Below are 15,872 nucleotides of genomic sequence, written 5' to 3' on the forward strand. Positions count from 1 at the left end.
TACTGCACCCAGAGCTCAGAAACTGCTCGCACTAATGAAATTCCCTGTTGCAAAATGTGCCTAGGACAGTGGGAGTTTTGAACACTGAATAGTGATATGGCACTAGGGAGCCTTATGACTGACTCTTGCAGTTGGCTTTATAGTATGCATTGGGACCTTCATATTAATTGAAACTTGGCTTTGGCATTGGAGGCCCTTGGGTGGGAAGGTGGTTTAATGCAGCCATTGCAGCTTGAATGTGTCCCCACTGATGAGTAGTATAGCTGAAACCCTTAAAATGAGAAGTCATACTGATTAGATACAGTGACACTGGGGTGAAGAATATCCCTTTGGTGGAAATATGTCCCTTACCCCAGCTCAGTAATGGAGCTTTCATCAACAGAATGCCTTCCAGGTATTTTGGACTACAACCCCCATCAGCTTCTGCCAACAAGACTGTGTGTTGTAGTCTGAAATGTCTGGAAGGTGTCAGATTGGTAAAGGCAAAGGTTGTAGAAGTACCACTGAATAATCTGTTGTGTCTCAGTGATAAGATGACTGGAACTGGGTCTTTAGTGATAGACTATCTTGAGAAGATAGGACCTGGAAGTTATCAACAACTATTGCCAGGGTAAGACTGTCTTTGAATAAAGGTGTTGTCTTCACACACAGACAAAGAAAACTCAAGTAAAATAAAAGCTTCAGTGTGTCACCTTTTACCTCTAGATTCCAGTTTTATGAGAGACTTCCATTTGGGATTTGATCAGATTGGATAGTGAGGCAACAGGGCCCTCCTAGCTATAATTATTCTTTCTAGGTTGCCCAATCAAAAAAGATGGATGTTGTGTCAGATATATTATTTGTTGAGCAGTGTGAGCATGTTAACAGGGAAGTAAGCCCCACTGTATTCAGTGGGAATTGCTCCTTCGGAATTCATACTGCTTCCCATTTGAAAATTGCCATGATGTGTTGATGCTTTTCATACAGTGTGTGAGTTGGACGATCTAGGCTACTTTTACTCTCCTGAAGTTCTTTGCTGTAGTGTTCTTCATAAAGCAATTAAGGAGAAATGTGCACAGTGTGCAGGGCATGGCCTTTGCACAAAGATGCATGTTCACATATTGGCAGCCACGGCTTTTCTCTAATTCATTGCCAGAGCTAGCGCACACTCTCTGCTTGTATTGTTTGTAACATTGCCAAAGATTCCTTGGGAATATTTTAACTAGCAACTTCTTTTGTCTCTGCTGGTTCCCAGCAGATCTGTCTGGAAGTCTCTAGGTCACAATCTTGGGAGATACCAGAGGAAATGTGACGCAAAGCATAACTTAATGAATATCAGCAGATGGAGCCAAAAGGTCCACACAAAGGATGGAATGGAGGGGAGCCCTGTCTTATGCATGCTTGGTGGATAGAATGTTGTCTGTTGCATTGTCGTCAGTTTACAGTCTGGAAACTAGAAAACCACAAGAGCACAATTTATATGCTCTGTTTTTCCTTTCTGACGTTGCAGCCTGAGATATGTTTCCTTAGCTTCATTGGACCTGATTTTTTTTAAAAACTAATAATAACAACAACAGCAGTATAACTTTATTAGGTATATCTGCACTTCTACAGTCAAAATTGGAGCAACTAGATAGAATTGGAAGAATGGAAGAGCAGTTCAGCCCTTTATAGACAAAGCTACAGATCCCCAGTCACAATACGATGCAAGCAGAAAGTGGAGGCATGGCAGTCAGGGGACCCTTGGAGCCAAATGGTGGTTCAGGCAGGCAAAGCTGCAAGCTATAGGGAAAAGCATCCTCAGGACCCCTATCTAGTCTCACCTGATAGGAGATTTCTTAACAATCCCAAATAATGGTGAGCAAAACGTACCTACTGAGTCTTCCCCAGAGATTTTTTTTTTCTGGAGCCAAAACCTCTATCCCAAATCATCAGGTCACTTGTTTTTGGCAGTGCCTGGCGTCTAGAGTCCTCTTCACCTTTTTAGTATCTGCTGTTTTCTTTTTAAAGGGAATTGATTAGGACCTTGGGTGGGTCTCAAAAGGCTAGGCTTCAGGACAGAGCTTTCCAAACGTTAGTGTCAATGCTCCCTGTGCTCCTCCCAGGGCTAGAAAGGGAGCGAGCAGCCCGCCGGTTTGCTAGTAGAACTGAATTACTACGTCACGAAATGATGTATGTCTAAAAACTGTGTCACCAACATGAAAAGTTTGGAAAGCTCGGCTTTAGGAGGTGCCGGGTGCTGGCCAGTTTTACACCATGAGGGATGAAAGCCACTGCTATACTGTGAAACAAGATTGTGCATTCTTCTAATCAAGAGTGCTATGTTTGCATGTAAGACTCGCATATACAGGACATTTCATCAGTCCCAGATTTAACCACAGAGATCAATTAGCCTTTCCTGACTCAAACTCATTAAAAACTAAACTAAACTGGTTTTCTGTACTCAGCTGGATTGGCCTTGAGGTCAATCCTGGTGTGTAATAAAAGGGACTAAACCTTTTCTATGTTCCCCTTTGCAATAGCCTTGGGCACCTGAATCTATTGGGTATTTCCCCACAATTCCTGGTAAGTGCCATTGACAATAAACATTGTGCTCTGGTTTAGAATGGCCTCTCGAGAAGAGTCCATAGTACAGTACAGGGGAAAATGCTGTGCCACTGACAATGCAGTCCTTTGCATGTCAGCTCAGTGGAGTTTATTCCTAGCTGTATGTACAGGGTCATAGCCTCAGGGGCACAACAGTGCATTATATAATAATATAATAAAACCAACCTAGGAACCAGCAGAACTGGCCAGTCATGATGTAAACACTTCCAACTCTCCCAATAGCAGTTCACACAAGGCCGCCCTGCCGGAAAATATTCTCCTGCTTATCCTGGCTATGGGACAGGGGTATCTCCATATAATAGCTTCTCTCTCTCTTTTTTTTTTTAATATTTCACTTTTGGGGGGGGAGGTGGATTGATTGCAAGTTTCTAATCGGCTTCTGCAAACCGTTTGTTGTTGTTGTTTTCTTTCTGTTTCTTTCTCCTCCCCTTCCTCCTTTTTTACTTTTAACCACACCAAAACCATTACATTACTCAATTAAAAATGGCACCTGTGTTAAATTGGGTCACCATGACAGCCAGAGAACCTGCTTCTGGCCAGCAAATGCAAAGGAGCGGCGGTGAAGTTGGCAGACTTCGGCTTGGCGATTGAGGTGCAAGGAGACCAGCAGGCCTGGTTTGGTGAGTGCTGGACGGAGTCGCTCCCCTCCCCCTTTCTCAGTTTGCTTTGCTGAGTCAGGAGCTGTGCAAACTCACATGTTGGCGATTTTTGCCTTCTCCCCCAGGCTTCGCAGGCACTCCTGGCTATCTTTCTCCTGAAGTTCTACGCAAAGAAGCTTATGGCAAACCTGTGGATATCTGGGCATGTGGTAAGGCTCTGCTCTTCCACAGGGTAGTACAACCACGGCATTGCAATGGGGATTTCCAATATAACCTAGTACTCAATAAAAGTACCATCCAGCTACAGTTCAGCCTGCACAATCCAGAAAAAGCCTGTCACAAGCAGAGAACTGATAAGCTACAGAAGATGGGTCTTTAGAGAAAGTAGCTCTGGGTATAGATTTTCAGATCTGGGACCACCTTTAGCCCAAACATTTGCTTATTCCTTGTTCTTATCTATAGGTACTTTGATTTATATTCTGCCTCATTTTTAGAACTGTCAGGGTGGCTCACAGCATAATAAAACACCACAGTACTAAAATCAACAAAACTACTAAAAACTGCATTAGGAGGAAAGTCACTTTAATTTTTGCCTTATATGTTTTTTTTTTTATAATAGTGCTGCTGGTGTGAACCAGTTGCAGCTCCAGTGGTCTAGAAAAGGTCTTCAGCCTTTTTCAGATGTGGGACACACCTTTGACCCAAACATGCATATGAGACCTCATTTCTTGATTTCTACCTTTATTGTACTGTTGTTGTGGCCCACCTTAAATCTGATTGTGGCCCAGTAGTCAGTTTTTCTGACCCAACAGGTGGAAGACCAATGCACTAGATGACTCAGTCATCTCAGTTGCTTTACCTCAAATTTGGGGTTGCTGAGTTTCTCCACACACTCTTTATCCCCCTCTCTCCATTACTTTTTTTAAAATTAATTTTGTAGTAACAGCTATCAGTGCAAGTGAGAGAGGTAGCCTAACACTTTGATCAACCTAGTAAGCAGGTGGGGTAGACCATTTCCGATGTGACGATCCTGTAGTAAATGTGAATAGCCCTCCTTTTTTAAAAAAAGTGGTGCCCTCAGAGCCCCAAAGCATTGCCTTTCCTTCAGAGAGGCCTTGGTGGGTCCTTGACTCCTAGCATAGGAAGGCTGGGACCGTTCTCATCATTGAACCCTCCTATTTGTATTAAATCAGATTTTATAGGTATTATTTTGTAGGTATTGGTTGACTGCCAGTCTTGCTTTCAGAAGGATACATTTACAAGACAATCTCAACCTGCACTTGGGGAATGCAGGGGTGCCAGGAGCACAAAGGCAGAGAATTGGAATTTACATAGATTGTGACTGCCCTGATAGCATCATGAGCACAAATCATCATGAATGCACAATATAAATGACACCTGAAGGGACTCATGCTGTAGCACTGGCAAGGTCTTACATTAGGTAGCAACCAAAGGATTCTCATGTGCTTCATCTGTACGCCCTTGAAAGTACTATGCAACTGAACCTAGGAAGCTGCCTTATGCCAAGTGAGGCTATTTGCCCATATAGCTCAAGGATGGATAAACTGTATCCCTCCAGATGTTGTTGGATACCTTCAGCCCCAGCTGGTATGGCCAATGGCTAGGGTTAATGAGAATTGTAGTCCCAACACACTGGAGGGGCATGGCATGGGTTCCACATCCCAGATTTAGCTCAACCCTTTTATTTATTTTTTAACTGCTAGCAGCTCTGTAGGGTTTCAGACAGGAGCCTTTCCCAGCTGTCTGTCTGGAGAAGCTAGGGATTGTCCCTGGGACCTTCTGCAAGAAATGCATCTGCTCTAGCCTTGGATGTCAGTCACTGAAGAGCCTTGGAAACCATTGCTAGCCCATACCAAACTGAGGGCTACACCTTTTCCTTCCACTATACAAGATTCTCTGTAAGTTGGGCATCAGGATGAGAAGATTCAGGATTGTATTGTTTTCAAACAGGGGAATTGTGTATATTTCCACTTTTCCCTCCTCCTACTCCACTGTGCCTGAATGGTAAGAATATGCAATGCAGGGTTTAGGTCCACTTGGTTCTAAATTTGCTGCTCTCCCCTATTTTCTCCTAGGTGTTATTCTATACATCTTATTGGTTGGGTATCCGCCTTTCTGGGATGAAGATCAGCACAAGCTGTACCAACAGATTAAGGCTGGAGCCTATGATGTGAGTAGTGGTTCCTTTCTTTCTGTTTTTCATTACATTGTTGACATGATGCTTCTCATGGCACAATCCTCCTCATAGGCATTAATCTGATGGGAACCAAAGGAGCAGAGCAACATGCTAGGAGTCACATGCACTCTAGATTTAAGGCTGTTTCCTCTAACAGAAGCTAGGAGCACTTGCATTTCTTTCTGATGCCTCTGAGCCAATATGCTTTCAAATCGTGTATTGTGTAAAAAGTACACTTCGTGCCTACTGCTCCAAGGGCCTCCTACGGGTCAGATAAGCCAGATTATGGGACTGATCTGTTACGGGGGAATCTGGGCAACCCTGGAACCCTTCCTGATGCATTTGGCTGCTTTAGGGGTTTGAAAATAAATGCTAGCCTGTTGGATGGTAGCGTTCTCCTTCTTTGATACTGATGTGTCCTCGACCATAACCTTCGTGTAATGCCTTCTAATCCTCAGTTTCCTTCTCCTGAGTGGGACACAGTCACTCCCGAAGCAAAAAACCTCATAAACCAGATGTTAACCATCAATCCAGCAAAGAGAATCACAGCTCACGAAGCTCTAAAACATCCATGGGTCTGTGTAAGTGTCACTGATGCTCCTGTCTTGTTGATAACCAACATTCACCTGCTCGTTCAGGGCTGAATAGTTAAGAGGGTCTGAAGTCACCTTATTTAATTTCCTTAGAGATCTCTGTATGCTTTCTAAGGCTGCGTGTGGTAGCAAAAAAAATATGATACGGATTGTAAGTAATATGGGGTGCTTTGACAGATGCCCAGCATTGTCTATAGCAGGGATGGGGAACCTGTGGCCCTCTGAATGTTGTTGGACTCCCAACTTCCATCAGCTGCAACCAGCATGGCTGGCCAATGGTCAGGGACAATGGAGATGGAATGCAACAACCATTGAAGGGTAGCAGCTTCCTGATCTGTAAGACACTTCCATGGGTGGACCTGTTCTGGGGAAAGGTTCTGCATCAACCTCATCTGTAAAACCGCATATCAGGTTTGATATCCAACTCCCAACTTTTGAATATACTTTGGCAAGTTGGCCAAAAGAGCTACATATAGCAGCCACAGGATCCAGATCCTCGATAGATATAACAGGACTGCCGTTGTCCAGCAGATCCAGTTTGCATCACAGTTATGTTCTGTGGTAATGCACAGGCCTTAATTTCATACAGAATCACACATACAAGAGCAATGTAGGTGTGTCTGAGAGGTTCTGTGGGAATTAAACTCCAGTGCATATCTCAATATTCTTTTCCCTACCGTTTTTGCTACTTTCCCCCTTTCCTTCCTATATTTATGTCCTGACTTTGCACACATTGACCTCTATTTTACTTTTACATTTTTTTCACAGCAACGTTCAACAGTGGCCTCCATGATGCACAGACAGGAAACCGTAGAGTGTCTGAAAAAGTTCAATGCCAGAAGGAAGCTCAAGGTAAGAACAGGAGTGTATTACAGACTCTGCATAAACATGAGAACGGAAACTTTCAGGGGTGTATATTGCTGAATTCCTTTTGTAAGACCTTTTAGGAGGAGGACCATAGCTCAGTGGCATGCAGAAGGTCCCAGGTTCAGTTTTTGGCATCCTTAGGGCTGGGAAAGACTCCTTGCTTGAAAACCTGGACAAGTGCTGCCAGTCAGTGTGGACAATACTGAGCTGGGTGAATCATTGGCCTAACTCGGTATGAGGCAACTTCCAATGAAACAAGAAATAAACTAACAACTTAACCCAAACTGAGGTCAAAACTAGTCTGAAATAATATTTCTGTTTAGAGGTGGGTGCATCATGCTTTCTGTGCTAAGCTCCACGATACCTGACTAGTTACAGGTAGGTAGCCGTGTTGGTCTGCCATAGTCAAAACAAAGCAAAAAATAAAAGAAAATCCTTCCAGTAGCACCTTAGAGACTACCTGACTAGTCCAGCATCTTGTTCCCAAAGTGGCCAACCTTTGTTGTCTCCCAGTGATGTTTACTCAAGGGCATACTGCCTCCCTGACCTGGAAACTGCATATAGCCATCTTAACTAGTAGCCACTGGTAACTTTATGCTGCGTCATTTTGTCTCATCCCCTTTCAAAGCCTTCCAAGTTGGCAGCTGTCAGGGAACTGTCCCCGGCTCAGTGCAGGGTGGTGGAAGGGCTCTCGAGATGCTACAGAGAGCCCCGGCCCCACCTGACCAGCAGCATCTCCTCTTCCAGTGGAGGAAGCAGTGATGTCTCTAGTGGGGAGGGGCATGCAGCTCAGAGGCTTGAGAGCAGAGGCTCTGGGGATGTTGGAGAGACCCTGCACTCCCCTCAATCAGCAGGCAAGGAGGGAGACATGCCATTTCCGTCGCCCCAAGTGCGCAGAGGGGTGAAACGCAAGGAGGGGAGGTGGAGATTTCGGATACCGAAACTCTTATGTTGGGGTCCCAGCCAGAAGGGGCCACTCCTGGATTCTGCTAGCGACTGATACGGTCATGCTTTTCAGCACTCTGCACTGTAAATAGTTTGCACAATAGAACTGTTAAAAGACAGTTTGGACTCATGCCTGCTTACTCATGAGCAACCAAACGCAGACCTGACAGCAGCTATCTCTACAAGTTACGGTGGTGAATTATCACATGATAGGGAAAGCAGTGGTCATGTTCTCAGATATGGGGGGAAATAAAAATGCGATGGAATACACACCAGTGTGAATTTTTAGCCTCAGAGTGGTTCTTAGAGACCTGAAAGTCCTCCAGCCTTTTACACAGCCTTTTACGCTAAGGCAGGATTATTCCTAGCTAGACCCATCTAATAGATTGAACAACTCAGACCTATCACTGCCACTTTAGAAATGGGGATGCAGGACTTAGAAGATTACTTTTGCTCATCTCGCATTGCATAGTCTAGGTTTACACAGACATACTTTATTCTCTTCCCCCCTCTATAACTGACTGGTATGCAAAAAAAAGTTTGGGAACAAGCAGTTATGGCAAACTTAACTTATTATTAAAGGAGCAGGCAAGGGAAACAAAGACAAGATTAGTTTACGAAAAATTGGATAGACTGTTCAACATAGCAGGATACCTCTCCAATGTGTGTTACGCTTTTTCATTTCCCTGAGGTGTTAAAGTTGATTTGGAAATTAATAATTTGGATAATTGGGTCAAACATTGTTTTCTGAGATATGGCCTATTTAAGTATTGGATTTCTCTAATGATTAGATATGAAATAAAATTATTTGCTGTTGTATTGCTAATATGTTTATAACTTGCTGTTACATTCATTTTTCCTTTAAGTAATGTATTGCTATTTGTGGTAACAATAATAAAAAGGGGGGGAACCTATTCACCCTTCTCATCCTTCTCCCAAAAAACCTGTTCATCTGTTACACATTTTTTTATAAAGCACTTAAAAAGTATTTTTTAAAAATTCTTTCTGACTTGCCCCCAACATCTCTTTTTAATTTCTCTTTTAGGGTGCAATTCTTACCACTATGTTGGCAACGAGAAACTTTTCAGGTGAGAGATTTGCTTTGCTTAACGAAGAGAAAAGAAACCTATTCACACTTCAGCAGTTTCCATTTCCCTTTAAATTTGTTTATTTAACTTGCACACCTTCTTACTGAGGCAGTCTTCAAATGGGTCCTCACAAGTCCAACAACTGTCAAACTGCTCCGCTAATACAGATTTTGTTCATTAACCTTGGTCTTGGTGTGTGACATTCGTTCTCTTCTTTCTCGTATCCTGGTGCTCTCTGGCACGGCAGTATTGTGGTGCGGAAAGTTATATGCCCGGACCAGGAATGGAACACAAAACTATTTTCATTGACTGGATGTCAAGTCCATCTCTGCACATGAAGCCAATATGTGTGAAAGCAAGTGTGCCCTGGAATGTCCTCCTTATACATGCTTTCTTCCAAGAACTCTGACTAGCTTCCTTTCGACCTCTGTACTTGTCCTCGACTACCGTTCCCCTCCTCTGCATAGGCCTTAACAACACAATCAGTCAAAGTAGTTTGATTTAGTGCTGCATATTCTGGATCCCTGGATGATTCCAGATGACCTATTTATTGAACATTCATCCTCATCTGTTTGCAGGGAGATTAGACCATGCAGGCTATTTGAAGAGCATTCATTCTGATTTGTCTGTGAAGAGGTTACATGATGCAAGTCCCACATTTCCCAGTGTATTCTCATGTCACTTTCCGTATTGCAAATGATCCGGTCTTTTGAGAAGTGTTGTTCCGCGACACCTCCCAGTCAGCTTTGGATTTGCTTGTATGCGATTGAATACCTCCTGAAAATAGAGGCTGTCTGGAAGCACCACCTGTTCTTGCAGAAATGCAGGTTTGCCAGGATTTCTGGATCTATCTCTGTCCCCCCCCCCCTCATATGTTCTAGTCAGGGTGTGCCATTTCGGGAGAGAGCCAATCTCCGTTTCTCTTGTCTTCCAGGCTACATGTAATTATCCTTCAGGATCACTTGTTTTTCTAGTTCTTAAGAAGTACAAAAGTAATCATAACAAATGCTTTCAAAATACACAACTTGATTGCAATTTAATATATTCTTCATATGTATCAAAGAGCTCGCTTTCAGGCTTTGTTGCAAATCTTGCCTGCTGCCCCCACTCCAATGAAATGCCTTTGACCCTGCCTCTGAGATCTGAAATAGTATTCCTGCTACTTCTATATTTTCTCAGTTGCATTTTTTTTTTAAAAAAAGATCTAGGTAATATAATAGTAGATTGGACACTACAAAGGCACAAATGTTGAGCTGTTGCATATTAACCCTTCTGGTTTGGTTTTCCTTGAAATGCAGGGTATTGTGTGTCTCTCCCCCCCCCCCCACCTCCAATGGTATTTCCTGTTTTGGTTGTTGCTCATCATCAGATCAATCAGAGAGGCATTTACCTTCTAAAAAAGCAAAGTGCTGATCCCAGGGGAGAGGAACTGCTGTCCCTGGTTAGAGAAGTTACCATCAGCTTCTGCGTTTTAAAAGAGAAAAGAGGGTGTATGATGGCTGAGTAGATTCCTCAAGCAAGAATCCACCCACTCACACTGTTTCTCCGTCCTCACTTTCCTGCAGGGCTTCCTTTCCCATCATTTTCCATGGGCCTAATCAAGACCCCATGGATTTATAGTGAAGAATGACAGAATCCACATTCCGCAACTAGGAAATCCAAATTCTGCAAGCATGAAAGAAACACACATTTCCTAATACTATAACTATATCTGTTGATAACACTGACTATGGAAGTGTGACCTGTCTGATTTATACCTCCTCTTTGTGGAATTTGAAATTTCTGGACAGAAATTGGGTGTTGATGAACGAAGTGGCAAGGAAGAAGCGGCATGTTGAAGATGTTGAGGAAGAGAAGGGAAAGATGGCCATAGGGTGTTGGGGGAAAGTGTGATCTTTGGCAAAAAAATAATTCACAGACTACTCGCAGAATGTTGCTAGCTAGAGGGATTGACAACATCTCCTGGAATTTTAGCTAGGGTAGTCTGTCTGATCCTCCCAGTTGTAAAGCAGTTAAAGTGTACAACATGTCTGTCTTCTACCACCAACTTTTACCCTGGAATAATTTTATGACAAGTGCCAGATTCCACAAATTTTATGTGGTCACAGAATTACAGAGTGAACAGTGTCCTAAGCTAGCTCTGAGGCCTCCAGACTTGGCATTTAGATTCCTATTCCTCGTGTTAATAGCTTCAGAGTAATCGCAGAAGAGAACTCAGAAATGGTATTCATGGCTAATCAATTATGTTATCATAGGGCTTTAATACTCCCAAGAAGCTCAGGAAACCAGCTGCAGAAGCAGTGTATACGTCTTGTGCTGCATAATGATTTATGACTCTAGCAATTGCAAGCCCAACAGTGAGAATCTTTCTTAAATATTCCACACACCTTATCATTTCTGCTACTTTTGGTGGCGTAGTTTAGTTCTGGTGATAATTATCATTCTTCCTTTTCTGAACTCAGGATATAAGGATCAATATCCTCCTAGACTATCTTCCTAGTGTTTACAGAATTGTTTATTGTGTGGTCAGGATACAGTGTCCCCCAGCCTAATACTGCACAGGGCAGTGAAACAAGTCATATAGGAATAACTCTGGATCACATGGAAAAGACCCATGGATTGTGTAAAAGTCAATGCACGTTTGCTACCAATAGTCACGTCTCTTCATCTCAACTTTTAACTCTAATCTTTTTCTGCTTCCTTTGTCTCTTTCCCCTTCTTTATTTCCCCATCTCTCTCTCTCTCTCTCTCTCTCTCTCTCTCTCTCTCTCTCTCTCTCTCTCTCTCTCTCTCTTCCTCTCTCTCTGTTCCTCTCTAACTCTTTCCCCATCCCTTTCCCTATTTGCTGTCCTTTACTTCTTTGTTTCCCTACCTGGTGCTAACAGTGGGCAGACAGACCACCGCTCCTGCCACAATGTCTGCAGCAGCAGCAGCCTCCGGTGCCACCATGGGTTTGGTGGAGCAAGGTAGATGTGTCCGGAAGAGACTCGCCTCACTTCCCCTTTCTCACTTTGAAATTTGAGCGCATGATGTGTCATTCACCATCACCACCACATCCCACCCTGTTTTAAGAGTCTGGGGCTACCTTTTTTTGTAACTAGTAGCAAAGTTAGAGTCAGGGCCACCTCTAAATAATCTGGCAATTCCAGAACATTTAAGGAACAGTGTCATGAAAAGGTCATAGGGAAACATATGAAATAGCCAGTAAGGATTCTGTATGACTGAGATTGGCTGGTGCTAAAATGATGCTGTTATCTCATTTCCGAGCGTTAAGCAAGGCAAATATAGGAGACCATTAATGGAAGAGGAGATGCATGCTTTGTGGGGTGGAGGTTGTGGTGTCAGAACAGCTTTCAGTTTTCCTATAGGAGTTTTGTAGTTAGGCATTATCTCTATCTCTATCCACACACACACACACACACACACACACACACACACATTTGTATATATAAATTTATATATAAATACACAAATGCTACAAGTGACTGTTAAGATACACTGTTTAGCAGAGCGATGGGGGAACCTGTGTCTTTCCAGTTGTTGTTGGGCTTCAACTCTCATCAGCTTCAGTCAGCATCCAACACACACTTTTACCCTAGAGTGCCCTGCATGTCCCATACAAGATACAGAAGATGAAATGCTGCCTGTTTTCTGGCAAGTCACCTTCCCATCAGAAAATACTGTCATTTATCACTGGTCTAATCCAGGAATGGGGAATCTTTTGCCCCCCATAGGTTGTTGGGCTACAACTCCCATTGTCCCTGAGCATTGGCCATGCTGGTTGGTGATGATGGGAGCTGGAATCCACCAACTTCTGAAGAGCCACAGGTTCCCCATCTCTGCTCCAGGCAGTGTTCAGATTTTAGAGGAAATTATTGGGGACAGGGGGAACTTAACAAAATCCTCTGACCCTTCATTCCCCTGCTCCATTTAAGCCAAGACACATGCATAGCCTTCAAAAACAGAATATTAAGTAGTACACAGTGCTTTCTTCTTCTTCAGGGGGTAATACTCAAGGTTAAGCAGTACCAACACCTCTTTTTGTTATTATTTAAAAGTGTGCCACTTCCTGTAACAACTTCATGGTGAATTATGGCACCTATTTTTCTAGAAAAAAAGCACTGGTGGTACATCACAAAAAGAATGCTCCTCTGCAAGTGATCTGACTACTGGTTTTAAGTAGGAAGGAGTGCCTTGTGCATACATGTTTTTGGCCCGAGTGGCACCATTTTACTCATCACAGTCCAAAAGCAGCATGCAAGAGAGTTGTGCGCACTTATCTGACAATTATCCCAAGAAATGAGAGGTCCATTCAGAATGGTCTGTGATGGGTAAGCCTTTGTGTCCTGGTAGGAGAAGCCAGCGGTGTTGTGTCCTTCGCTAGCGCCTGGGGTCTGCGTGCATATACACATGCACCAGTTGGGACCAGGGGCTGGGCACAGAGGATGAACAAAAGCCGCCATACCAGCCCAACCCTTGCCACCACCACTGGACAGACACAGGGCACAGAGGATTTATGGGCTGTGCTGCGCTGTGCCGCCCACTAAGGGGGGAGATTGACTGACCAATGCGGCCCTTGTTGGGCACATCCCCCAATGTTGACTGAGCAGCCATTCAACGAGGGGGGCAGGGGCGTGATGGCAAGGCCAGGCTGGGCTCCGGGGCCCAGAGACCCCCAGTGGCAGGCAGGGTGGGCATCCCTGTGAAGGGGCGGGTGCCTGGCTCTCACCCCCTCAGAATCATGCGCCTGGGGCTATGCCCCTCCTAGCCCTCCCCATGCTATGCCCCTGGGAGAGGCAACTGCCAGGCTGAAAGCAACCACTCACATACTATTTGGGACCTGGTCAGTGCAGATCCCTGAGTGACTAAGAAGCACATTTGGCCTCGCCAGCACCACAGGCTGAGCCTCTCCGGAGAGAGCATTCCACAGATGGGGAGCCACCACAGAAAAGGCCCATTCTCATGTTGTCACTCTCCTAGCTTCTTACCTAATAGGCAACCATCAGGAAATGAGAGGCTGTACTTGCGACCTTTGCAGTGATGCAATGGGTCCAGTGGTGACCTCATTTCTGGTGGTCTGCCTGCCTGCCAGTTCATCAGCTGGAGACCTCAGGGTGAGGGGTGGTCAACTAGTTTGCTTGGGCAGGGTGAGTAGGAAATGGAGGGTGTCATGATCTTAGCTCAAGAGCAGCTTGAGGAGTCCAGCCCCATCAGTTTTTGGTCAATGAATGTGTAAATAACACATAATTATTTTCTGCTACAGCAATGAACAGAATTGCATTGGAGTTGTTTAATTGCCTGCAGTGAAGTACCACTACTGGTCCTTAGTCCCATTGGACATGGCAGTACTTTTGGTGCTGGTTCTTTCACAAGCATGGGTATAATATACAGGAATTTTGGAATATGGTGTTCTTTGCTTACTAGGCCTTTCACACCAACTGGGCATATGTGCATTCATAATGCTGTAGAAAAGTATGTATTCCTTAAAGCAGGGAATGATCCTTTCATCTCTGATGATTGGACATGCTGGTGAGGGGTGATGGGAGTTGAAGTCCAATAGCATCTGGAGGGCCATAGATTCCCCACCCATGATTTAAAGCATTTCTCCTTAAGTTTTTAGTATCTTAACACTGCTCGCTATACCAGTGAGAGAAAGATAGGCACTTTTCCCTGCAGAACTGCAGAACATAGCTGACAGGTACCATAATCTTACAATATAATTGTGCATATGTGTTCATGTGCCGTAAGAGCACACATTCCTTTGCACCTCTGCACATTCAGTCTTTGGGCCTCGGTAGGATGAAGGAAGTTATACTTTTCCCCTGTAGACATCTGGCAACACTCCACTAAGGGTGACGTTCCTTGCTTGGCATGTAGAAGGAAGCCTTTTAACAACGTTCTTATAGACCAGTCATATTGATGACTTAATTTTGTTAACTAGAATAAGGTGTGGTCTAATCATTTTTTCCTCTCATGCAAACTTGTGTCACCCTGCTTCTTTCCTTCTTCGTTGCAGCCTACAATGAGCATGTTTTGGTGCCTTCATTAAGATTAGTTATGCTTGGGGAGTGTGGTCCCAGTGTCCTCAAATGGAAACTAGTTGTGACAATTTATGCTTATTTCTAAGGCAATAATCCTGAGAGGTTGTGGAGCTTCCTATTGCTTTAAATACATGTGATGATATTTGGGCTTCTCCATATAGTCAATTATATGATTATATAATTGATTGTATCTGCCCCGCATTGGCTGTAGGCCTGCAGCTCAAACTTAGATTATTTTCTTGGCCTTTGACTTGTCTTATGCTCAGTTGCCCCATATGTAAAATAGTGGTAATAGCAAGCTATAATTGTTCTGAGAATGGATAGAACAACAATCATCAATTACTACTACTACTACTGTTTATGTGACACCCTTCTGACTGGGTTGCCCCAGCCACTCTGGGCAGCTCCCAACAAAATATTAAAAACACAATAAGACATCAACCGTTAAAGGGTTGTAAAGCTAAAAAGTGCTACATACAGGTATATGCTTATTGCTTATTGGTAGTAGGAGAAAAGTATCCAAAGACTCGATGCAGCTCAGGTTGCAGGGAAAGCTATCAGGATTGCGTGCTCACAGAGCAAGTCTATAGCTGTGAGAACATGTTGCCCTCCATAGCTGCTCAACATGGACAATTCTTGGGGCATGCAGACAAGGGTCCCCTTGACACCTTTTTCATGCCAAGGTTTCTCTCTAGTGAATGTTGGCTCTTTGCTTGTCTTAGCCATTGCCCTGTCTGCACCCCAGCTTTGCCTGCAGGTTGAATGTGGTAAACGGTGCATGAATTTTGTGCAACCCAGGTGCATGCGTCAGGGCCTCTGGCAGTCAGATTTCTTCTCAGAAGATTGACGAGGCTTCTGCTTATGTCGGTGCTGTCGTCGCCACTGCATGTGGGGAAAGTGATATGCATGGCAGCAGTGGTTGTGATCATTCTCAGCTAATCTAGCCAGTGTTAATG

The 15,872-nt window shown here is 44.0% G+C and overlaps 1 protein-coding gene across 19 annotated transcripts in view; it reads left to right on the forward strand.

The window, feature by feature from the left end:
- The window catches only part of CAMK2B (calcium/calmodulin dependent protein kinase II beta), a 183,030-nt gene that overhangs the window by 123,663 nt on the left and 43,495 nt on the right, over window positions 1-15,872 (forward strand). For 12 of the 19 annotated variants that reach the window (XM_033172134.1, XM_033172141.1, XM_033172136.1 and 9 more), the window contains exons 7-13: window positions 3,104-3,206; window positions 3,311-3,394; window positions 5,282-5,376; window positions 5,841-5,963; window positions 6,744-6,827; window positions 8,833-8,875; window positions 11,761-11,841. In XM_033172134.1, the coding sequence (XP_033028025.1) occupies window positions 3,104-3,206; window positions 3,311-3,394; window positions 5,282-5,376; window positions 5,841-5,963; window positions 6,744-6,827; window positions 8,833-8,875; window positions 11,761-11,841 (613 nt within the window). The remainder of the gene's footprint in view (window positions 1-3,103; window positions 3,207-3,310; window positions 3,395-5,281; window positions 5,377-5,840; window positions 5,964-6,743; window positions 6,828-8,832; window positions 8,876-11,760; window positions 11,842-15,872) is intronic. The other 7 variants (XM_033172140.1, XM_033172137.1, XM_033172142.1 and 4 more) reach the window with 1 other exon arrangement.

Source organism: Lacerta agilis, chromosome 15 (assembly GCF_009819535.1).
Source record: "Lacerta agilis isolate rLacAgi1 chromosome 15, rLacAgi1.pri, whole genome shotgun sequence".
In the NCBI taxonomy this organism is placed as follows: Eukaryota; Metazoa; Chordata; class Lepidosauria; order Squamata; family Lacertidae; genus Lacerta; species Lacerta agilis.